The sequence below is a fragment of the Salarias fasciatus genome, chromosome 13 (assembly GCF_902148845.1).
Source record: "Salarias fasciatus chromosome 13, fSalaFa1.1, whole genome shotgun sequence".
Taxonomy (NCBI): domain Eukaryota; kingdom Metazoa; phylum Chordata; class Actinopteri; order Blenniiformes; family Blenniidae; genus Salarias; species Salarias fasciatus.
In genome coordinates, this window is record NC_043757.1 from 10,774,321 (window position 1) to 10,800,940 (window position 26,620).

Consider the following 26,620-nt stretch of genomic DNA (forward strand, 5'->3'; position numbering starts at 1 on the left):
AACGAGGCTCCCCGGAACTGGCTGTCTTCTGGCACAGCCTTCCAATATCAGGTGTCAGACTTGGTTTTGAGCCTATTGGCAGTGCTGATGTATGTGTTTCACTACAAGCTGTTGGTCTGGAGGGACACTGTTCAGGTCATAGACAAGCAATAATCCTTTATTCGTTCATTCATTGATTCATTCGTTCGTTCATTCAGTTTTTCACGTTTTCTTCTGAGACCTCCGCTCAACTGATTTTCAGAAACTCAGCAGAGCGATGAGAGAGAGAGAGAGAGAGAGAGAGAGAGAGAGAGAGAGAGAGAGAGAGAGAGAGAGAGAGAGAGAGAGAGAGAGAGAGAGAGAGAGAGAGAGAGACTGACTCCAAGCACTCGGTGTCGCTCGGAGTCTGTCTTTACTTTACCGTCTCCCATCACTTTCCTTCTCATTATACTCTCGCACACCTGTGCGTTTCCTCCAAATCCGCTCGCTGTTCTCAGCGCTCAGACTAAAGCAGCTGACAGAGAGGAGCTCAGAGACTTTGAGTCTCTGAAAAAGCAGCTGTCACAAACAGACTATATAAACAGACGGGAACGGGCGAAGGAGAAGAGAGCAGAGGAGGAAGGAGAAGCCAGAAGGGACAGGCTGCTGCAGGTGACCGAGTTGCAATGGAGGCGCGCGGCATGCGCGATTAGGAGAGCGCCGCTTCAGGAAGCGTCGGCTTTGTTGAAGTGGATTACAAAAGTGAGCAACCTCCCGAACTGACCAGGACCACCTTAATCCTTCTCACTTGACGGATTTCTTTCGTAATCATGAACGTGTCACCCCCGGACCGAAGGAAAAACATGCGGGAATTGGCTTTGGAGATTGGCATCCGAGTTCTGCTCTTCGGAGTTTTTGTGTGAGTAAAAAACGCTGAAGCCGCTGACTTTTCTATCCAGTTCGGTAGTGTGTGCCTTGGTGTGTAGTTTCGTGACCGGCTGTGCCCACATGCATCTCCGTTATTCAGACCCCCGGAGTGCTGTATTGAGGTTCATTTGCCGCGGTGTGGTGCTGGACGAGCCAGTTCAGCACCATGGACAGATCCCATCCGCACCACGCTGTAGTAACAGGTTGCAAAAGAAGAAGCAGAAAAAGAAAACTTTCACTTTATTTCACGATTTGTAACGTTTCTGTGTTTTAATTCAAATTATAATTATGGAATTATGTCATGATTTATGACTATGATGATTTATTTTTTATTTAGTCCACTACTATTCGGAGATATCGCGTGTGGATGAGAGTTTTTTTTTTCCTCCAGCATTTTCCAGCATGGCATTTGGTGAGGCGGTCGTGACTCAGAGGCACATTTTTCTAAACTAACATACATAAATCATTCATAGTTTGTATTGCCTGAGGCTGTCAAACGTCGTGATTGTGTATTTTATTGATTTTCTGCTTGATATGATGTGGGAAAAGCCTCAGGTCCTGTCATTAAGATGACTCACCTTGCTGCGGATCTAATTCCATCTCTAGGAAAATTAAGTCCAGAATAAGCTTCCCTGATTGGAATGTGTAGCTCCACTGTCTGCATTGCCTGTGTACATTATCATTCATATCTGTCCTTGGGGCAAGTGGTGTAACTCTATGTAAAATGAATATAAAAGCCAAGAAGAGCCTGATGCTGCACATTGACAGTGTTTGACATGGGCAAACTCAAGCGAGGATGATGTGGTCAGAGCGAGACATGACAGAGTGGAGGCAAGAAACAGTTCAGTTTAGCCCTTTATGTTTGTGTGTTCATGTGTGAGGCTGTGAGATCGGCGTTTCAGGCTTGATATGTGGTTGCGAATCTCTGCTCAAGGCCACACGAAAATGCAATTCCACACAAAATCGCCATCATCATCCACTAAACTGCTATATCTGCCACTGATTCCCCTGTTTCAAAGTCCGTGATCACTATAATGAAAGGAGTTTTACTCCCTGTATTCCCTCTTAACTGCACAGAGACCCAAGTAAGGCTCATAAACAGTTTGTTATGGGCTTCCAACTTCACCATCAGTGAGCTTGATATGTTCCGTACTTATAGCAAGAAGCACCGCAGAGCTCATATTAAATTGTATTTGGTTTTATAGCATCAAGTTTACTTCTTCTCCATGACAAAACTCAGAGATAAACATAAGATCCAATTTTCCGCACACTTGTACACACGTCAGCCTCATTTTGCTTTGTATATTATTCATTAGTAGCAGAGTGTTAACCTCATATCTAGACTATCGCATCTATATTGTGTTTTGTGGTGTGTAATATTATTCTTATTCACTGAAATGATTCCAAAAAACATTGTTGGACTACTGATTTGTAATCTAGTTGGACTAGATTGTAAGTTTAAATCATGCATTTTGTCACAGTGGATTTTTCTATGTAATACATGCCTTCAGGAGTTGAAGTAATTGTTCCATTGAACAAGCTCGACTCTCAGTAGATCAGAGAAAGTCCCCCTCTGGCCATGAAGGGCAGCAGTTCCCTGTTCTTGACTTACCTCAAAGACTGAGGTGAAGGCAGGATAATTGGGGTCAAACACAATCTAACGTTTCTTTTACAGCTTTTAGCTGTTACCTTGTGTATCTGCTGATCAGAGTAGTTCTGCTGTCGGTATAGGGCCATGTAGTTTCATCTTTGGAGGAAAAGAGCAGCTTTGTTTGTACATTTCCACCACGCGATATTTGGCCGTGATGCATTATCTTCTGTTGAATCCCATTTCATTGAAACAGTATAAACTTCTACTTGTTGAACAGAAAAAAGAGCTGTATGGCAGTGCCATCATTAGCAATCCTCTCTACCAGCAAGAAAATCTGAGGCTTGAGTCCTGGCATTGGGGCTTTTCTGTATGACGTTTGCACAAGTTCCCTGTGCATGTGAGGGTTTTCTTCATCTACATAGTGGTGCTACCTCCCACAGTCCAACGATGTGTGTTTGCTGTAAAGTGTGCTGCCTGTATTTGTTAATGTAAATTTGATCATATTTCTCTTTGTTCGTGTGACCCTTGTTTATGAAAACATTGAATTAAATTATGAAACAGTGAATTAAAAAAAAAAAATCCTGTGCGTGACTAGTCACCCTCACGGTGAGATGAATTAAAGACCGAGGGACACGATTTTCCTGCATTATTCACATTGAAACTTTGCCAATGACAGCTTGCCTTTAAAGGAGTGTGCTACTTTTTACTTTCTGCTGCTTGCCAAACTGCCTGTCTGCTCCCAGCCTCGAGGGATGCGGTGACCTCAGCGACAGGCAGTGCCATGTGTAAGGTTAAGTTGACCCTGTGCTATGAAACCGCTAATGTCATGCAGCCATCACAGCCTGAAAGGACCAGGAGTGGCTTGTCTCTTGAGTGCAAAGCAAAAGGTTCAATCTAAATGGAAATGGATCTTTGACATTTAACAAAGAGAAAAATCAAAGGCTGAAAATCTGACTCAGAAAATGATAAAGTTCATTTTTTTTCACTCATCCAGACTAGCTGCTCAGCATAAAAACGGGGGACAATGTGAGATTGGAGCTACTTTGCTTGTAATCCAAACCACAACCAGCATGACTTCAGAAAAATACCAAGAAGGCATTTTTATTGCTTCAGTGATCAAGTGACAGCTCATGTTCACAACCAGTACAAGCTCAGACTTAAAGCTTCTGTGTTTTTTCAAGTTTATTATCGGACACATAAGTTAGAAGATAATGCCCATAAATATTAAAATACGTGTTAATTGGAGAGCAGGTTGTTAGAGGAAGAAGTGCATGGACAAAAATAAGAAATAAATAAAAATGCAGGTGGAAGACATGCTGTAAGTGGGATCTAGATTGAGTAAAGATTTTATAGATTAAGACTTGAGGCATAGAAAATACAGATGCACCACTCAGAACTGTTCTGTGCAATCTGAAAGCTTCCTGATGGAGAGATTGATCAGAGAGGAGGGCAGCTGGTTTAAAGGATGGCACACATAAGAAAAATAAAATCTGTTGGTGCTAAAAATAATTTGAACCCAGGCACGCTAGACTTTTTTAATTAAGAAGAATGTGGTGATACTGTGAGAATGCATAAAATTCCATCTATTTACAGTGAAGCGATTCAGCAGATCGTGACTGTGATGAACTCAAACATGTTTGGATGCTGGCATTGTTTTAGGGAGGATATTTGTTGTTGTTGCTGCTGCTGTCATCCCTGAAAACAGGGTTTTTGGTTCACTGGATATCATCCTCAGCTCTCAGAGGGAGAATTAGGAGCAGCTTTGGGATACAGCCCACAGGCTTGGCAAGCCTCAGGAAGCCTTGTGAGATGTTGAGGAAGAGTAAAATGTCAGGCCTTGGACCATTTAAGAAGATATGGATTGTTTATCCTGAACGTTAAGGATGAGGGCTTTTGTGCTTCAGGAAAATCCCCGTTTTTAGAGGACTGGATACAGTGTCAATGGGATACATTGTTTCTACAGTTGACGAGACAATAAGAAAACCACCAATTGAGAAAAACGTTGCTGGGAGGCTGTTTTTTTTTTTTTTTTTTTTTTTTTTTTCCGCAGTGCTTAAAGTAATAATGATTAAAATAAATAAATAAATAAACAGTTTCAATAATATCAGCTCTGGTTGAACAGCCAGTACCCGAGATTACCATGGCTACAGGAATTGTAATTTAATAGTACAACAAACACCCCTTGAGCAGTGGCTTTTATAGGGGAAGCTGTTAAATCTGTTTACAGTGCAGCTGAAGGAGCTTTTTTGATAAAGCAGATTGTACAAGAAGCTGTAAGCACAACAGCGCTGTTCATCAGTGTTGTAGAGGTTATTCATCATTGATGACAGCAGGTTGTTACTTCTTTAAAAAGTAGTGGAGTCACTTTTCGAATCACTAACAACAAAAGACAACTAGCTCTTTGGGAAAGTAACGATTGCAATGCATTTGATTTTACAATGACATAAGGACAAAGATGGTCTTTAATCTGAATATTGGTGGTTCTCAAAAGAAAAAGATTCATGAACTATTTTCCACAAGAAAAACTGTCAACAAAACAGCTTAATTTAACTACAAACGTGCAAATATAGGCAAACAGATCTCATGAAGCTGAGGTCATGTTTGTCCAATTATGCATCACAACTCCAGTGAATAGAGACAGATGCTCATATAACTTACAGTCGGACATAATTCATATTGCTGTCAGGGGGGAGAGAGGAGGATTAATGTGATAATCTTCCTCCAGTTAACTGGAGTTTAGCAAAACAGTAATCATTACAACAATGTTGCTCATTCTTGCAACAGTTTGGCCCATGACAGCAATTCGGCAGCATTACAGCCGATTTCTTTTCATGAGTTTGCTAAAAATTGTAATGATTTCTAAGAAAAATATGCCAATACTTAATGACGCATTGTTCACGTCGCTGATGGGCAAGCTCTGGAGGTGTGTTGACCTTCATCTACCGCTCTATATCTAACAGCTGGCAGTGACCTCCACGTGTTGTTCCATTAAAGACTGAATGGTCAACTGGTAGAAAAAAAAATGTTTTCATAACAACTCCCAGCAAGGGCAAAGCCGCAGCAGCTCCTGTAATCACTTTAGAATTAAAAGCATCCCCTTTTCACCCCATGGTTTGCCAGTTGAGTGCTTTTAATGTGAACAAGCATCTTCTGTTTGCATTTGCAGAAACTTAATAGCACCCTGACATGCTTAAAGGGAACAAACAGCACATCACCAAGCTCTTACCGGTGATGGATAATAGTGCTGGACTAGATGTTACTGTCACAAGTACTTATCAGTGACCAATTATATGGAAAATATGAACAATGAAGCAGAGAAACATATTGAATGCAGATGTTTTCATACAATAGAGTTAAGCTTTTCATGTAAAATCATGCTTCATGCAAACAAAGCTAAACAAGAGCATAAATCCTCGACAAAGCTTTATCTAACTTCACATTGTTTTCATCTGGAGCTGATCTTTACTGACGGGAAAAAAAGGCAGGATACTCTATGAACAGGTCATAAGTCCTTCACAGGGGAAAAACAAGAACAACAACCATATGCTCAAATTCACCCCTTTTTCTTGAGTCAAAAGTAAGCCAACAAATCTCATATCAGACATCATATTTTTCCACATCGATTGTTTGATCCGCTTTAGTAATCCTGGCAGATGGTAGTTCCATTCATGAGATGTCCGAAAAGCTCCTTAGCCAATGAGGTATGATCGAGAAGATTCCACTGCTGGACGACTATCTTCCTGACGGCAGTTAGAGATGCCACCAAACCAGGTTTTTAATTCTTTCAGCATGATGAAAAGTTGAGAATTTTCATAGAGGAAATGTACCGCCAGGATCAATTGTGGTGCAAGAAAAGGGTTTAAACATCTTTCTCCAGAAATCTGAAATTCCCAGGTTGTACCACATTCCATATTTTTTCAAGGTTCCAGCTACATTGTTCCAAATCATACCTCATTTCAGTTTCTATCCCACCTTAGTTCAGTCTTTCAACCAAGTTTCTATACTTAGTGTGTGCATATATGTATTTTTTATTTTTAATGCATGTACCATATTTACATTTGTTACAGAGGAATATATTATTAATGAAATGGGAACAAATTAAAACAGGAGAGATATTTTCAGGAAGTCACTAGTCTAAACTTGAGAGTGCAGTGAGACCTTAGCTATCGATGCACTGGGACTTTACAGCTCTGATTTACTTAGATTTTAAAATACAACTATTTGATGTGTTTTTTCCGCACCGCTGATGTTGTAGCTTTAATCACTTTGAGAGGGAGGCAGAATTGATCTGTTCCATCTGCTCCGGCAATAAAGATAATGCAGTAGAGGAGAGGATGTCTCGACCACCCACCAAACAAGCAAAACACTTCCGACTTAACTGGAGATAATTTTCAGTTTCACAGAGAATCCCTGCTGACCAGTCAACTTTACACAGTGCTGTAGCGAAATGAGCAAAAGCGTTTGGACAGTCAAATAAACATGGGATGCACTATTATGAAACAGATATTATATCCATGCTATTACATGTTCAGTAAAGTAACACCGCCACCCAAGACATAACACATGAAAAATGATACGCTTCCAAAATGTCCTTCTTTGTTATATTCTCATTAAATTGGGGAGTGCACGTGCACGTAGCTATAAGAAGACGGGACCAGTGTGAGAGATTGACTGGAGCTGTGGGTCCATCTGTCCCACAGGAGGAGAAGGTCACTCCGAATCAATGCAGTGATTAAAAAGGGACGAGTTTCCCTCAAAGGAATTCCTACAGAGATTTTTTTTTTTTCAATTCATTTGACATAAGATTTTAATACAGGCTGTACAGACTTCTCCACTAAAGGCCACACTTGTGAATGTGTCCGCTCTAATAAGCTAAGCTTTTCATTAGATTTTTTTTTTTAATCTGAAAGAGCTGCTTATACTGCCGACCTCCAAACTGCAGCCTCCAGCTCTTTGTTTCTTTCACCCATCTGTGTGGTTTCGGCCAACCGTTCTTCCCCTGGGCAAAATTTTCAGGCAAACAAGCTCGCTTGCCACACAGTGCAGCACACAGCGAGTGAAACCGAAGAGGGAAAGTGCTCTCCATCAGACTCAATATATTGTATTTACACTTATATATTCTCCTCAAATATTGACTGAACTATAGATAGAAACAAGTAACTATTGAGAATGTAGTTGTTGACTGGAATAGAACCCCTCAGGTGAAGCCCGTCTTATTGCCACTCCCTTTATTTGTGTGCCATTCTGTGCTTCCCTGTCTACAAATCACTTTTCAACAATGCCACAAAAAAACTGTCTCCTATTTTACAATGGCTTTCAAGCTACATTAGTCTCCTGTGCAGGCTAAAATGTGGGCAACCGAATCACAGGTCACCAAATCCGCAACCCTCATTATATTGGAGAAGAATCGAAAAATTGATATGGCATGTTTGACAGGTCTCTGCGGCTGCAAGGCCATTGAAATCCTCCTCAGCTCGAAGCTATTGACACAGATTGACCAGAAGCAGATGGGAGTGAGTGAGAGAAAAAGCGTGATCTCCAGTGATGTCCATTCGTTGAATTTTTTTTTTTTTTTTTTTTTGTCTCCATTGTTGTTCTTGATTGGATTGGCTACAAGCGACCTGATTAATTACTGAGTTCTTGAAGAAGTGGTGCTTATTAAGTGGTACTCTATTCAGGGACTTCCAATTAAACCAAACAGAAGGAAGATAATCCAACAGGAAAAAGTGATGTGCGAATGTGAACACACAAAGGAAACAAGATTGGGTAGAAAGTGTTTCAAAGGACTTTGAGTTGGAAAAAGAAGATTGATTTACTGAAAGACAGATGAAAAGGAAACATGGAAAAAATACTAATGTCTTAAATGCAAAAATGATCATGCATGGATTAGAGGTTCACAGACGGGGATAGAAGTGCGTAGATCCGCAGATCGGCAGGTGCAGAGGCAGAAATAGCCATCGAGTCCGGTGAGAGCGAAGGCAGCTGACTGTCATGCAAAGGCCAGGGATTCCCTCACCGCTCAGTCTGTCACCCCTCCAAGCTACTCTGGCATTTCCATTCTCCACAATCGTTTGATCAACTCATTATGTCTCGCTGTCCCCGCTGTCATCTATCCAACCCCATCTCTTTATCCCCTCATAGGCATCAGATCACTCAGTTTCTCCGTGCGCCCTTTTCACCATTCTCTCTCTTAAAGGGGCACGTCAGGGTTTGGCACAAAATTGATCTGCCGGTCCACTCTCCGCATAAGATGATGAAAATTCACTGTAACTGTGAAAATAATGGGAGGGGAGCAGAAAGAATAAGGGGGGAAAAAAACAAGAAAAAAGGCAGTGGTTCTCATGTTTGTTTGAGTGAATGTGGATCTGGGTCAAAATGAAATAAATCAAACCTTGCTTTTTTCCCCAAGTGACTTTAAAACATCACAAATAGAAAAACAATGATTTCAGCAGTTTCCCACATCACCCGTTCTCTGTGTATCACAATGACTTCTAAGAAAACCTTTTTTTTTTATGAGTCTAATAGTAGTTTATCTGTGCATGGGAATTAATGATTCATCATATTTCAGAGATTTGCAGTTTCACCCCCAAATGCGACTTAATCCTCGTAACCTCCCGCATCACTCCCATTACAAAGTGAATTTAATAAACCTAATGGTTTGCAGCAGAAGAAAATCAAAAATCACAAAGTGCATTTCATTAAAACTGCATTCACAAGAGGAAGTGCTCCTCTCAAATCTCATTTACTGGAAAATAACAGTATTCATCCCCTTCTAGTGTCTTCCATTGTATTGCTTTTAGAAATGGTGCAATGGTCAATCTGAGACCAGAATCCCAAACAACCTCACAGATGAATGGAGTGAAATTGCTCATTCACATAGACTCAGCGCTGTGACTGCAGCCAAAGGCGAGATATCTGTATTCACTTTTTCACATTAAAAAAAGGTATTCCTCATGCTTTTTTGTGCGTTCTTGTCAAAGACACCAATTTTCACAGACTATGATTCCTTTATAATTCAGTCATTCACATTTTAGAGCCTCGAGCTTCAATTCAACCTAAACCAGTGGTGTTTCTTATATTAGAAGCTCTTAAGGTACTCCGTCATATCTGCTCACCCTGAATGAATATTGACCAATAGTGACAATATCTGCTTTGGTGTTGGTACGTTGATCTTGTATTGTTCAGTGGGAGAGGTTTATGATAGCAAACCTTTCAAACTGTGACCAAAGATACACTGAGTAAATCTTCTTTCCACATACAGTGTGTCTGCTGCTGAGACCAGTGGTACGTACAGCCACGACAGACGGAGCAGACAATAAGATGACAATCAAAGTAACAGTGGTACAATAATTAATGATAATAATCTAATAATTTATTTTTTTTTGGCTTTACAAACATGCTACAAGTACAACAGCTCAAATGCTGATCAACTTTATTTAAAGGTGCATTAAGGAATTTTTCAACTTTAAAAGTATGTATTTTCCACCATAAATATGTTAGAAATATTTGATGATGTGTACAATGTGCTCTGACATATTCATTGTAAGTACCGCTAACAGCGCTAAATTGTCACTTGAAAGTTGCAGTGCCGGTCTGGCACCAGAATTTTTTTGGGGAGAATTTGAGATGATGCGCGCTGCCGCTGGCCTGATTTCCTAAGGTTTTGTTTTGTCCGCCATTACTCCGCCAGATACTTAGCGAGCAACAACTGAGCAGTACTGAGGATGGAGCTTCCAGAAAGTAAGAAAAGACCGGCTTCTAGCACTGCCACAACTCCACAGACCCCAGCAGGCAAAAGAAACTTAAATTCTACTCGAGCACTACTAAAAGAGCGAGGAAGAAGTTCCCCTCTTCCGTGCACGTACATGGACGCAAGCCACAGGCACGAGTGTTTCACTAAGCTGCAGTTACGTCCAAGGCCTGCAGGGGCCGTTGTTTTGCATGAAACATGCAAACTCCTTAATGCACCTTTAATGAAGAAAAATACCATTCTTTATTACAAGGTACTGTGGCAATTGTGTTGTTTTTGTTTGTTTTTTTTCCAATAATGTGTTTTGCTATTTTTTTGAAGTTCCAGAATATGTTTTGAAGACAAAAGAAAAGTCTCGTGGTCTCGTGGCCTCGTGCCGGATCAAGTAAGGAGTATCAAATCAAAGCTTCTGTCACCACAACAAAAAAAAAAAAAAGAAAAAGAAAAAGAAAACATACTAACTTTGTCATATTCCATGAATGACACATACTTCCATGCAGCTCATTTTGTAAGAAAACATCGTCCAGAACTTAAAGAAGTCTCTGATCCTCCTTTTATCCCTCACTCTGTCCGCTATTTCCTTTTATTGCCCCTTTATCAGGTATTTTCTCAGATCTGCCACATTATTGTCGTCTTAAGCATTTTGCTGTTATCTATGCAGAGACAGATGAGGGGAGCTGAGGAGATAAAAAAGCCTCCGCACAACAGAAATCTTAAAATATATAACACACCATTCCTCCTCCTATTGAAACAAACCCTTCATCACGTCTGATTGTGTGTGTGCATGCGTGACTCCCCGAGGCTCGCAGGTTTTTCTCTCAGACTGCTCTATCCTTGATGACTCGTGTGGTTTGTGTTAGACAGCGTACTGCAGAATGATGGCTCATTTTTTTTTACTGCTTCAAGGTGAATGGGATCCAAAATACTACATGTCACGGTTGAAGTGAAGAAACAGGTACAGATGTGTCTCAGCAATTTTTTTTTTTTTTTAAACTTAGGTAGACAGCCAGTGTTTCAAAACAATCTTCTCAAGGGGGAATATGTGTGTGGCAATATGGTTTTTCAGCCTTTCACATGTGGAAAGACCTGGACTAGGAGTCTTGTTGCGAAATTAAAAACTAAAGTGACCCTCCACCTCTCACATTGATAGATGCTGTTGATCTTTTCTAGCCCACTGCTCACAGTTATTTTGCATATATTTGGAAAATTAAATAATTCAGCGTTTCAATGTTTGAAATGAACAAAATTCTTATTTTTGTGTTCACATTTCACTGTCGATTTCCACTGTTGGCATTTTGGTGATGTCCCTTGAAAAGTGCAGTTGAGTGAAGCGTTGGCATCATCAGCAGCTGGTTCACTTGTATTATTCAATAATTTAATTTCCATTGACATCTGGTAATACTAATTCCATAATTTTTTTTCTACATATTCAAGTACCACCACTTTGATTTAGACCAAACAAACCAAATTACACAGTCCAATGGCTGATCTATACTGTAATTTAGAGTACAAAAAGTGGTCTCAGATGTGAACGATAAAAAACAAAAGACATCTTAAGCATTTGCAGATTCTGTTTCACCATAACCAAAAGCACAATGACCCTTATTAGGCAAAGAGATCACTGTCACAACCACAGATTTTCAGTCTCAGCAGCAGGACAAGGTGTGGACGATCACAGTAAAGTTTCTGAAATCAATACATCAGAAATTACACTTTTGGACTTGAGACGTTAAAAAGTTGCCTAATTAGAAATGCCAAAATCTGCAGATAAACTTCAATGTTGGTATCAAGTATATTAACCAAGTGATTAAAGAAAGACTGTCTGTAAAGTCAGTGTTGAAAAGTCAGTCTGTTTTCCTCATTAATAGTAAAAAAGCTGTAGGTTTGACAGTATTCAAATCCATTGAGCAAGGCTTTCCCACTGTTGAAGAGATGGTAAAACCCCTGATGCGTCATTGTCATTTGTTGTTGATGAAACATGATGAGTGGAGGCACAAATCCAAATCCATATCGGATTGATCCTGTAGATAGGTGGACACTCGCAGCCAGCACAGAACTTGTTGGTGAACACGGATGAAGGTGGATCTACTGTGAAATGTGAAGAAGTGAAATTCAAAACAATACTTCTTACTTTGGGGATATAATTCTGTTTTTTCTTTCTTTTCCTCCATGGTAGACCAAATTTATTCTTCAGCACATCCAGTTTGCCTCCAGATATAGGAGCAGCAGCAGTAAAAATATGAAAAAAAAGCTTAACAAAAGTTTAAATCCACAAGATTTATCCATATCCTAGTTAGAGCAGTTGTTTCTGTGTGTTTTTTTGCAATGCAACAGTAGCCATAACAACAGATGGATCCAGGCAGATGGAAATGCTGACGTGAGCAAAGAGCCCACAAAGCTGCAGTGATTGATTTATTGTGCTTATGATATTGGTGTGATGGAGGAGTTCTGCACTGCGGCTTGACAGCGCAATTGTTTGGCGGATCGGGATGGTGCACTGAAATTCTCCTGAATCTGGGATGGAAGGAAATTCCAGACGCCTACGTGATTACCTCTGAATTGCAGATAACCCGGTGAAGTCTGTACAAACAAATGTGATCTGATCATTTGCAAATAGGACGCGCTCCGTCTGTACTCCGCAGATCTGATTTCACTAACGGCTGTGATTTAGCTTGCAGTCTGAATTCAGCTCATTCTGATTAATATTGCACAAAGTTAAAGAGCATCTGCGGAGTCATCATAGCTGTGAAGATTCACATTTCAGGAAATGATGAATGTGTGATCGAATTGGGAGGGTTACAGCAAACATCACACAGTTTGAGAACAGAGAATGGCCGGATGTAACTGGAGCTCTCAGTCTGTAAATTCACAATATTTTAAAAAAACATTCAATTTAACACATTTTTGAAAAAACTTTGAGTATTATTTAAGTATCTCGAGACTGGTTTATGAAAAGGCAAAAGTATGTTCTCGATCGTTTGATCTAATCTTGAGACATTACATAGCACAGTATTTCTTTAACATGTTTAAAACACAAGCAAATAAGTACAGTAGTGAGCTTTTTTGAAAAAAAAAAAAAAAAAAGAAGAAAAAGTAGATATTAACACCTTTGTCTCAGTCCCCAAAAAAAAAACATATTGATTTTCAAACACTGTATTGGATCGGGCATTTTGTGATCTGCAGTTGTAGTGTATCTTCAGCTTATAGGATCTTAAAGAGGCGTATGCAACAGGCACAGACACACACACACACACACACACACACACACAAACACAAGCACACACATAAACGCACGCATGCTCACACAGACACTTCCATTGATTAGGCTGGTTAACGGCGCTGTGGTTACAGACAGAATAACTGAATTGTCCTTGACACCTGTTCACTGTAAGTGGAGCTTCGTCACCTCCCTGGTTCAAATCATTAAGTAGATGCACGAAGGCAGCGCTGATTTTTCTTGGCGCTATGGAAGATGAAGAGAGTGAGCACACAGGACCTGTTTTGTTCTTATGCTCCGGTGGCACTTTGACTTTTTGCAGCAGGAAACACACAGGTGGAAGTAATCATATTAATGAGTCCTCCAGTCCATTTAATGAGCCACATGAGTGAACCAGCATGCACAGAGCCAGCATACTCCAAAAGCAAGAGATCATAATAGTTTAACAGTAATTGATAGAACAATTATATCATAATTGCACCTCTGCTGAAATAACAGATTTTCAAAAATGGCTTTATTTCAGTCGTGGCTTATTCTTCTGGAAATTTACGTCTTTATGCAGTTTCAAGAAAATTCATATACACAAACATATGTGTAATGATGGGTTTACTGCAGGGGCGTCAAACTGCATTCCTGGAGGGACGCAGCCCTGTATGTTTTCCATTTCTCCCTGCTTCAACACGGCTGAATCTCATGAAGGTTCATCAGCAGGTTCAGCAGAAAACCTGATAACAATCCTCATTACATTCAGCCGTGTTGGAGCAGGGAGACGTGGAAAACATGCAGGAATGCAGTTTTTCTCCTGTGATTTAATGGATCCATAGAAATCTGAAATGTTGTCAGATGAGTAACTGTCTTCGCTGGATCTGTTTGCACTTCATGGGAAACACAACAGGGACAGCGTGATGTCTGTCAGCATCTCATGCTGAATTTAAGCTTGTACATTTCACCTGTAATGGCTGCATAGCAGCAATAAATAAATAAATAAATAAATGAATAAATAGCAAAGACCAACAAGGACATTGTGGTTCTTAAACCAACTAGGATGTAACACTGTTTTTTTTTTCTTGTTAGTTTTTTACCCCTGCAGGGATGAGATAACTACTTGCTAAAACTCAGTTTACAGAGATATAAATTTAACCTCTGTGATGGTTTTATCTCGAGTGTCTAGAAAAAATGTTTTTTCTGTGGCTTGAACATTTTGAAAGTTCAAAACCAAGCATTAAGATTACAAAATCACAGAAGAGCATCGTTCAACTTTAATGATTTGCATCCATATTGATCCGCTGAGCTATTGATTTTATGAAAATCTGTATTTTATTCAGTAAACACTGAAAACACAAACATTGATCCATCAACTATTTTTGTGGAAAGTATTACTTACAAGAGTGACATCTGTAAACTACACATGAATTATTTTACTGCTGACTGAAAACTTTATTCCATATATAAAGGAAGTGTGGCTCCTGTAGCATTCAAAGACGGGTTTTCCCTATAAGTGCATCGGCATACATAGGCTACTGTACTTTTTCATTTAGATTTTGGATTTTTGAAACGATTCCCCAGAGTTTTTGATTTTGCTTTCATGCCTCATCCACACAGATGCATGCATGCACGTACACACACGATATAACCGGAAATGGAGCACCTTTGACATTTTAAAACCTTGACAGCTACTTCAGTAACTTTCACATTTCTAACATTTTTTTTTAAATGAAATTATATCGATGATAAATACAGTACCTAGTTGCACTGAACATTGAGACAGATAATTTGCTACAAATATGAAAGTGTGTAATTAAATATGTGCAGTGCACACAGAAAAACAGTGGGCCTAAATCACATCCATAGTTGTTGCTGTTCAATACGACCATGGTCTTAAACATCATGACGCTTTTCACACAAATAAAGGATTTATTTAGACCATTTAGACCTGCAGTGTGAACACAATCATATATACCTATAGCTCTGAATTAGTTTCACTCATTTAAAACATTCCTGAAAAAAAGATTGGATTGTGAAGCTGCAGTGAAAGACTAAGTTCAGCAGAGAAAACCCACACAAGTCCTCCTTTCCAAACTGTACCGAAGTGTGTGTGTGTGTGTGTGTGTGTGTCTGTGAGCAGGCTGTTCTTGACGGACATCGCCCTCTTTCCCTCGTTAGCTTTGCTGCCTTTACAGCCCTTATTAGTGCACAGTGCAGATTGACCTGTGGTGCCACTGGCACAGAGGTCTAATCATGCACAATATCACAGAGCTCAGGGGGGTGTAGGGCATTTAAGCTATACAGTGAAAGAAAATGCATGTAAAGCTTGTTAAAGGCATTCCTCTGAGGAATCCGATTATTTCAGGCTACCTGCTGCAGATCATCTGAAGCAATCATCCCGTTTCAGAGTCTATGAGCAACCGTGAATATTTGTTTGTAGCTTGCACCATCTAATACTAACTTGGAAAGTAATAAAAATGTGAGGAGATTTAAATGGGTTGGTCTCACTCTCAGACAAACGCACCAGAAGTAGGTTTCCTCCATAAGAGGTTAATCACCCAGAAGAAACAGATTTATTCCTCCATCCTCCATGTGAGTTGCACACGCAGCAGGAGTGCCAAGGTTTTGTTTATGCAAATTGTGGAAATACAAAACAAATAGATGCAATTGTTTTGGTGTAAACACACTCCCAAGGTTTCTAAACCCAACATGAGATAACCAAAAAAATAGCATAAAAAACTAACTATTAATCACTTCGGCAAAAGGGTTTAGAAGCAAAAGAATATTCAAATGCTGATAAAACTCATAGTGAAGAAGAAATTCATGAACGGAGGACAGCAGCACCAGAAAACACAGGAAGGATGGTGGAAACAGTTGAAACTTTCTCTTTAAAACTGAAAATAGCCTTAAGTGATTAAAGTGAGAGCAAACAGTCTTCTCAAGCTTTACAGATCAGCACATGTATCATACATTCAATATATATCAGGATCACTGGACACAGGACTCCTGGTACTGCTAATGACCGGCTCTGACACTCTGTGGGTGGTGTGAGGGGAGTTTTCTGTTCATCCTTCCTTTGAGCGAGCATGAGGCAGTGCTCTTTCTTCTGTTGCTGTCAGCTTTGACATTTGCTGGGATGAAAACCAAGCATGGCAGCAGTGATAAATGTTGGCTTGTTTTCCCACATGCATAACTGTGTCTTATCTGTGGGAATGATCCGGGGCTGGTTAATTCTTCCAGATGCCCTCCGTCCCTCCTCCCTTTTCCCCGTGTATGATTCCTTCACAAGCCTTAAAGACAGAAGCAAGTCCAATATTTCATTTTTCATTTAAAAGACAACAGTTTCTTTATCATGAATCAACGCCAAATAGGTGTAATAATGTAGTTTAACTCCATATTCCATAATTTGTTCATCTTGTCAAGAAGTGTCATGGATTTGTAACTCATTCTGCACTTTAGGGTGTTTCCGAGCTAAAATGCACTCACTGTTGGTGGCTCTACGCTTGGGTTTGGATGTGGAGTGAATTGCTGGAAAAACATAAATACATTGCCATCAAATGAATCTTGCTTCATATTGGCATTTAAAGGAGGGGTATTACGTGTTTTTTTAGCCCTTTAGTATCAATCTACAGCACACTCAAGCAACAGCTTTGCCCAAAGTTGAATGGTGAAAGCTGCATGTGTCAAAAACAACTTAAATCAAATTTACCTCTGCATCAGGCTGCCTCAAACGACTGGAAATGGGTCCCTGTCTCTTTAAGAATCTCCTCAGCTTAGTGACACGCCCCCCTCAGAGCATCCATCTCAGCGATTTGCGGTGTATTTCCCCCACCCCTGAGAGGGGCGGGGGAGCGCGAGCTGTGTAGGAGGAGCCGTGCAGATTACGTCAGAGATGGGGGGAGCTGTGGATTAGGGCGGAGCAGTGCAGAACCGAGCGTTTCAGATCTCAACATGGCTGCCAGGGGGAGATTCAGGGATTGCTCAAATATGTGTGAATGGTTCAGGAAACAACTCCTTGCATCTTTTTAATGGGGAAATGACATTATAGCATTATACAAAGCTCAAAAAAGTTGATTTTGCATAATACCCCTCCTTTAAAGGTGCTTATGGGTTTTTTAATAAAATCAGTTGTTATATTTTACTGTATCTATGGCCTGACAGTTCAGGTATCAATAAATCTATCAAAACATAGTCCCAAAACTGATATTTTTCAACTTGTCCTGCATTTACTTACTGACTTTGTATTAAACAGAAAGTCATATGTAGCCTGAAGTGTCTCCTCACACCAACAGATTAAACTGGATTGGGTGTTTAACATAATTATGGAACAATTTGCTGCAGAAAATGTGAAAATCTGGAACATGCAACTTTAAAATAATATCACTGGAGGTACCTAATCACATGGAAACTTGTTGGCATTGCATCGTGGGTCCTAGACTTAATCAAACCAAGTGTTTACAGTAATCATTTTGGCTACCTGCATAATGTTGGGTACATTCCCCCTTTTGGTAGTTGTAATGGCTACGGCCTCTCAGTGGTCACAATATTATGGCTGAGCAGTGTAAACTCCTGATTTTTTTAAACACTGCATGGTTATGCTGAGCTGAATATAGATTTCTCACTTTCTGATATAACCATAGAGACCATTTATTCTGTCTGCTAAATTAATTATCCGTGTGTTATCAGGCCAGCTTTATATTTTGATAGTCATCAGCTTCAAAGGCCATTTAATGGAAACCAGATTACAGGTGAAACTTTCTGGATCAAAACATTTCAAGGTTACTTGATAAATGCTGAATTCCTTGTGTGTGTTCATGCTTCAGTGGCTGCAGTCTGACTAAAGGTCACAAGATAATTACAGAGCACAGGGGTGACTTGCTGAAATAAATTTGTATAATATGTACAGTAGCTGCAAATTTCATTCGGTTACGTCTGGCTTGCTTTTGCAGTAGCTATTAAAGGAATAATCCAATACTGCCGGGCTTATCTTCCTTCAAGATTAATGATAAGCATCAGGTGTGCTGCCAGCTACTCCCTCTTATCTTCCCTCCTGCTGCAGTTGTTTTGATAGCACATGTTGAAAAGAAACAGATATCAGTATCTCAATAAATAGCTTAAATACGAGAATGAAATGCAGTCAAAACACGATGCGCTTATAATTAAATATGGAGTTGAAACAGCGTTTCCTTCATGCAATCATCAGTGTGTTGTTCAGCATGTTTTGCAGAAGTTTTGTTCATTTTCATTAAAGGTAAATGACCTGTTTCCACTTTTGCATCGCTCTGGTGAATATGCTCTTTAAATGGAAGTTACTGTAACAAAGGCCACCAATTACTTACTGCGTATGGATACTGAAAATTAATCAAAATACACCAAATTTTATTACCTTCCCTCCGATTAGTTATTGTACATGAATGAATACAGTCAGTCCAGCAATGCAACAGGAATTTAAAGAACCTGAAGCTTCCGTACGCACTTTTCATATTGCCCATATTTGATGTGTCGAAACACAAAAGGAAAACACAATAGTTTCACCAACAGCCGAGAGGAAAAGAAAATTCAATTATTTGTTCAGCCTATTTCTCCCAGAGCTCAATTTAATGTCAACTGGAGGGTTTTTTTCTTTTTCTTTTCGCTTCTTTGGAGAAGGAGCCTTTCTTCCATCTTTACTTGATCCCAGTTTAAGAAATGAAAAAAGTAATTTCCGTCATCTCACTGCACTGATATTTATTTGTTAGAAATAATCGGCTTACGATGAAAAAAGAGAAATAGTCAGACCCAAAAGGAAACTTAATTGGCTTATAAATAAGACAACAGTTTATAAAAAAAAAGAGCCTTAGAATTATCTCACCTCGGAAAACTCTTATTGTTTCTGTAACGCGTGGTATCAGCCTGGCTGGTCCTCCTGGTGTAGATATGTTTTATTGTCACTGCAATCGTAACTCTGCTGCTCACGTGTGTATGTGGTCAGAAAATATCATAATGAAATAACAAATCTGTTAAAAGAGACACCAGTGTGTCATAAAGCTGCTGGTTGTCTTTGTAATGAAACTCCACACACAAGCACAGAGAAAACAAAACACTTTAAACATTAATAAGGTGAGTACATGAGCACTTGACAGACATTGAAGTTGGATTGCCATTGAAGGTGACTCTCAACAATAAAAGCATCAAGTCCCAGGAGACTGTAGACTGGGAGTCATGAGATTTTTGTGGATGTCAATGCAGAACAACTGTTTACCACGGCCGTGGTGCCCATGAGTGGGAGCAGCTCTCAGTTTTCATGCATTTTGTGTGTGATTTACAAAGATTAACAGCATCATGTGTGTAACAAAAACATAATGAAATCAGGATTAACATGTATCGCCTCTATGTATTTCTTTGCTTGGACCATGGAGTGATGAAGATGGAGAATTCAGGCCTCATACCCACAAAGGGAAATGTGATACAATCAAAATGTCTTCATTGCAGATTTTGCACGACTACATGTGTTCACAGATACGCCTCCCAGTTGTTGTTAAGATTGCATAATCTCAGACATATGCTTGGTGTTCCACATTCCTGAAGGAAAACCCACAAAATTGATTTTTTCTGTTGTCAAATTTGAATCCATTTTTAGTATATACGCAAACTGGAAGTAGATCAGGATCTTATATAGGTGAAAGACTGTCAGAATGGGGACACGTGGCACAAGCTATATGTGACACCTGAGATGAGGATGCTATATGAGTGACAGGCAACATTCAGAACAGCAAACAGCCAGTATACACATCAGGGAGGAAGGAGACTGATGAGGCACAGCTGGAGACAATCATGAACAAAGAGCAAGCAGAGACACACAGAGGTGGAGTGACACCACATCTGGAATGACAACGGAAAGGCCAGATGAAACAAACAAGCAACCAGGTATGAAAAAACAGATGAGATGGACTGACGAGAATTAAAGGTGCTCTCACACCTGCTCTTTTTATACCAGCCTGGTTAAGTTTTGGGTCTGAGTGTCGTAAAGAAGATTAAAACTGAATCTGATGTGGATCAAAACAGAGACCAGCTCCAGCTACACACATTTTCTGTGTTTCTTGTTTATCTCAAAATGGACAAAATAATTTGTCTCAGATTGATTTCTTCTCATAAGGGAGGACGTTCCTGGAAACATGATACATTACAATTTCTGTGTAAACAGCTGATTGATGAAATAATTATCAAGAAACAAGATGATATAAGAAAATACTGTTACAGGCAGCAACCTTTTCCTCTGAGAACGTGATTGAATGTTCAATATGTTTATTCATTTATAGTTATTGAATAACCTCAGTTTTCTAGCTAAGACACCAAAATGTGTCAGTGCAGTATTCTAAGCATGTTTCCTCTGGGAACAAAATAAACATTTTCTGAGTCGAATTTGCTTACAAGATGAATTAACTCATTGTCAGACTGTCTTGAAATGCAAAGTTAGAAGGAGATTTTGTTAGATTTAGGTCGATCGTTTTGCAATAAAGAATATGATATTCTAAAGGATTTATGTTGGGCTGTATATACCGTGGAGCAGGGGAGCCATGCAGGTACACATGACTCTCGACATGTTAGATCTGAGCCATGGTTGTTTAGTGTGATCTTTTCATGAAAGATGATATTGATTCATTCCAATGGAGTGGAGCGGACAGATACCTAAATATGTAGGATAGTGTTGTGGAATTTTTGGTGACTCAGAGCCAAAGATGACGAGTCAAGGTGTTGACGCTGCGCAAGGAGGATTTATAAGGATTTCAGAGGATACACACACACACATCAACTGATTGAGAGTGAGGCTGCTGCTCCGAGGAGAACTCAACCTAACTCTGGCATAGCTTCCACCAACGCCAAGTTTTATAGACAGACATCACGAGAATAGCAGGTGTTGTTTCTCAGATGAAAGCTCATGAGACCAAGTGACTTCAGACAAAACAGGGCGTCCTTCGCACTGTGTCCCTGAGAACTTGAAGACAAAGCATTATTCCATATCAGAGAGTGTCTGAAATGACAGAGATTAGTCAACGATGGTGCAAAAATCAGTTGAAAGGAGAAATGCGGGGTTTTGTTGTTGTGAATCTGGAACACATCAAAAACTTTTACACCCTCCTGAAAAAAACAAAGCATCTTTTAATCTTGGCAGACCAATTCATCTAAACAAATAAGTTTCTGAGCCTAACAACCTAAAAAATGACAAGTGGAACATTTCTTTAGTACAGCTGTGTCATTTTACCTATCTTGAAAATCACATGGCTTTGCTGTTTGTGTTTCACTGAGGTTATTTGTTCTATCCTGAAATATGATCGTTGACTGCTTTTTGAAAATCCACTCAATCATCTCTGAGGCAATATAAAGTGGCATCTTTGGACTCACTGCTTTCATGTGATGGTGTTTTTGTTTTTGCTTATTTCATAATAAAGTTTACACCAGCATCACTATTTTTTTTTAACTTCACCCTCATAGAATTTCTTTGGGTCTGAATTGTGTCTAATTTGCAAAAAAAAACTTGTTGGCAACTTTTAGCTGAGTGTCTCCTTGTCGTTTTGGTGCTTCCGAGTGTGTGCATTTATTATTTATAGCACCCATAATAACACACACACACACACACACACACACACACACACACACACACACACACACACACACACACACACACACACACACACACACACACACACACACACCCCGTACTCTCAGAGCTTTGAGCTTTCTGGCTCAATGGCTCAGTAATGGGGGGGATTTTGTCTTTCTACAAAAAGCGCTGATGGTCCACAAGCTGTGCAATTTTTGTGCGTCTCCCTTTCACTTTTTGTCCATTTAGTATTATATTTACATAAAATCAGTTACAGGTTCGGATGCACGGCGTTTAGTCCTCACGCCTCACATCAAATACTGGCCGGTCCCTCTGTGTCCAGGTTGTATGTTTGCCCTATGATCCTGAAGAAGGGAAAGCAGTATAGAAGACGCGTGGATGATGGATGGTGGCAGGCCTGAAGGGAAGAGAACCCATCACTGGACAGTGATTGGGCCAGCCCATTGTCAATGATGAAAAAAGAGCAAGTCAAATCACTAGAAAAATGACGTGCGGTGTGATATCACTCCCTAATCCATCACCATAGGGGGCTGATTAAGCCATTTTTCTTTCTTTCTTTCTTTCTTTTTTTTTTAACAGATTCTCTTATGTTTCTCTGGTGTCCGTTCTCTTATTGGGTTTAGAGGAAATGACACTATGGGATTATGTGCTGCTCCAGCTATTACTCTTCTCATGCCTCATGCTTCTGCATACTTTGTCACGGAGCCCATTACTGCTGCCATCGAAAGCATCTGAGTTGCACCATTTGAAGATTTTGAATGGCTTGTTAACAAGAGTCCAGCAGTTTATCATCCATCTGGTGTGGTCACAAAGTCACGGTCCGACGCAGCGACCGGATGCTCCAAACTTCTCCTTGGGGCGACGTCCTCACAATCTGTCTCCGTCTGTGAAACTACTCATTTTTACACAAACACACACACACACACACACACACACACACAAACCTTCCATTTCAGCAAACAGAAGCATCTCATAATGAAGCACAATCAAAAGATGAAAAATAAAAAAAAGGAACACTATCTTCCACTTCAAATTAATTTCTTAGCATATTTGTGATATTTTAGTGTTAGATGGCTTCGTGTGCAAAATTAATTTTTTATCCTTCTAACATTGTTATGAACTTCACTTTTGTGAGCTGTTGATATCCTAATGTAATGAGCTTTAAACACATTGACTGAAAAACTCAAATAATTAGTTCTTCATGGTCACATAGGTGATTTATGACAACTTTTTTCTAGGAGTTTATGAATAGTAAAGGGTGGGCCTTTCAAGAAGAGGTTTAATAAGAGTAACCATGAAAGCTTGTGGTACATTGTTGATTTCTGAAGATAAACTGATCTGACATTGATGCATTAATCACATTGAAAATATCTAGTGGGGATCAAATTTAGCTGAAATGCTCTTCATTTAGATGAAGCAACAATTTAGGATAACTGATAAACAGTTGATTTAGTCTTTAGCTCATGTTTAAAGTAACTTTTGCACAATTACCTTACATAAACCACCAACACAGCCCTGGTCAGGTGATAAATGAAGTTCTTCTGTCTTTGGTAACTAAAGATTTGTTTGACTTTTAAAGATCAGATGAATAAAATAACTAATGTTTCTCTGCAAGATTTTTCACACATTGAGGCAGTTTTCTAGAGGAGCTCCTGCAGCTTGTATATCACTCATTTTAAAGCCCAATTTAAGATGAAGGCAGGGATTTTGTAGCTTGCTTGTTTGTGCTGCTTTAAACAACTCAAATTAAAACCAATCTGTGATTTCAGAAATTGTCTGATCGTATAAGTAACACGAACAGCTGGATGCTGTTAGTCTTCTGAGGTTTTTTTTTTCCTTCATAGTGCATCAAGAGTTATTCACAACAAACTTACCACATGCTACCACTACTGTTTTCATCTCTTGTGTCGTAGTGAAGTCATGGAGGAAGGAAAGTAAGGGATGAAAACTGAAATAAAATTGTTGCCGCAGTGTTCCACTACAGTAGCATGTGGGTGCAATAATGGGAAGACTTTATATTGCAAAAGAGAAAGAGGAAACTGTAAATGAGACCACACCAGTGGTGCAGTGAATTCATCGTATTTATTCAGCAGGTTCAATGAATACACGTTTGGCATATGTGGAGCGTAAAGCCTCCTAGAGAGCCTTCAGTCTGCTTCTGTCTTTCCTGCTGTGGGCTAAGCAGTGCGTCTCATTGCGCTCTCCCACCACCCACAGCATTACCAACACTGCACCACTGTACTTCTTGATTCTTCAGTCCCTACTTTGTCCATTCCTTTGTCCACATTCTGCCATCTTCAGACAGCCACATTACAGGAAATGTGCCTGAAATGCAGGTCTCTGACCTTTCTTTGAGTGTCTCTGGGGTTTTATCCTGACAGACACCTGTAGTCCGACCAAGCCGGCCCTTGTTCTGCCTCTTTCAATAGTGTAAATTTAGAATACACCTTGATGCATGAGCTAGTGTTGATGGGTTATTAAAATACCAAAAATATTCCTTGACTTTTCCACAGCATGCCCTGCTGTGGCTGCTTTGTGTGATAAGAAAAGAGAGGTGTTTTTTTTCCCCTTTTCTTTCCTTGAGCCAACTTGAGAAGGGTGATCCGTAGCCCTGGCTTCCCAGGAGAAGCTGGGGCTGCGGCCGAACGTCACTCAGCAGCCATCCTGCTCCCCTGTCGCTGCCTTGCTTGTGACATGACCAACACTGTGCATTCCCGACACGCTCGACCAAAGCCCCAACTGCTACCACAAACCCACCGTTCAGAGAGAGAGTGTGTTTTAGATTCCTTGCATCTGCATAACAGTGACTTGCACAGTCGCGCACATTTCATGAGGTCCCGTGAAAGATGATAAAGTCTCCAGTTTGAACACATCCCATTAATAGTTTTAAGTGACTGTGATTATCCTCGACGGTGCGGAAAACCCAGATGAGCAAATAATATTATGAAGGTAACTTTTCCATTAGCAGGTGTTTCACTTTGTTTACTGGTTCACAATATAATTGAATCGGCTGTGTCCATTTTAGCTTCATTCTGTCACAGTTATCATTCTGAAATGTGAACCGATCAGATCATCCTTGGAGCCATAGCCTTGACTGTACATAGAGGCACAGGTCTAATTTCTGTTTCCAAACTTCGGGCTGTCAAACCTATTGCCATATCCAATTTTCACAAACCTCACCTCCCAGTGTAAAATCTTCTGTTCAAAATTGTTTCCCTGCTGTCTGGTGTCTTTTTCAGCCAAACTGTGCACAGCCCTGTGTCCTCAGTCGAGAGGGAATCTGACAGATCGTTTTTCCATTCCTCCTCCTGTCCAGTCTTTATTACACATAGATGAACATTATTTGTCATGACAGCAAAGCCGCAGTCAGGTCTATGGGTCTAATAATGAATGAAATAAAGATGCATTATTAAATCAAGAGATGTATCCGCAGTTTGTCAGTCAGCTTCCCTGCGTCTCCACCGTGACCTTCCCCTAATCCAATTGAGGCGGCAGCGCTTTATTAAATCACAGATACTCGGCTGTCTTTATTTAAATCCATCTGTGCTGCAGGAGTTAGATTTGATTTTGCTAAAACAGCAAGCACAGGATTTTTTTCTGCTGTAGCTTTTGAATTTTGAAACTGTAACTTTAGAATTCCAACAATGCAGAGCATGTAGATTGTGGATCTGTGGTGAAGATATCGTATTGTCGCATTCATCAGTAACTTCAGATTTTAGTAGGTTAAAACATGGGTGTAACGAAACATGATTTTCAACTGCATTGGAAACATTACTATCTTCTGAAAACATTCATACAGTAATAATAAATTCATTTAGGTTGCTTTGAATAGGAGGAAATGGGTGTTTGACCTCCTTTTCCAGGTTGTCAGAAGGATTAGCATATTTATTGTAATACAAATAGAAAACATTGTTCATACAGACCCTTTCAGTAAAAAAGTCACATACCAACAGCGAAGTCCAGTGTACAGCTGTCCTGTCCATCACAGGACCAGTCATATTCACATCTTCGGGCAATATCGGATCACCGATTGATCTCACGTGCAGGTTTTTAGGGATTGGGCGGAGAAACCAAAACACCTGAAGAAAACCACACACCCACAGGGAGAAAATGCAAACACCCTACGGAACGGCCCGTTCCAGATTTTAACCCAGTATGCTTTGATCCCAGATTGCTTTCCACAATGTTATTGTGTGGTTCGAGGACAGTAAATGAGTATATCGAAGTATCTAAAGTAAAATATAGGCACAGTTTAGGACCTACTACCTCTATATCCGGAACATTTTTAGTCTTTCTACATAATTTTACATATAGCTATCTCCTTTCAGGTCATGATTATTTTAACATGGATTGCAGGAACATGTGAGACGAGAGCAGAACTAAGCGCCTCAAAAACGAACCACAGAACAACTCACTCCAGTGAGAGTAATATCCTCCTACAGAAGCAACAGAAAAATATTACAGACCTGGAGGAGGATAACTGACTGCTCTCAGATGAACTTGAAAAAAAAAGAGTCACTGTGGGTTAGCCTTTTATTGTCCAGCTCCTGACATTGTCTGGCTTCCCGGTAAACATGCAGTCCAAAAAAA

General features: G+C 39.9%; 1 protein-coding gene across 1 annotated transcript in view; it reads left to right on the forward strand.

The window, feature by feature from the left end:
• Positions 1-599: 599 nt before the first annotated feature.
• Positions 600-26,620, forward strand: part of plpp4 (phospholipid phosphatase 4) — a 59,832-nt gene continuing 33,811 nt past the window's right edge. Inside the window, exon 1 of the mRNA XM_030107272.1 lies at positions 600-877. Coding sequence (XP_029963132.1) covers positions 789-877 — 89 coding nt within the window. The 5' untranslated portion in view covers positions 600-788. The remainder of the gene's footprint in view (positions 878-26,620) is intronic.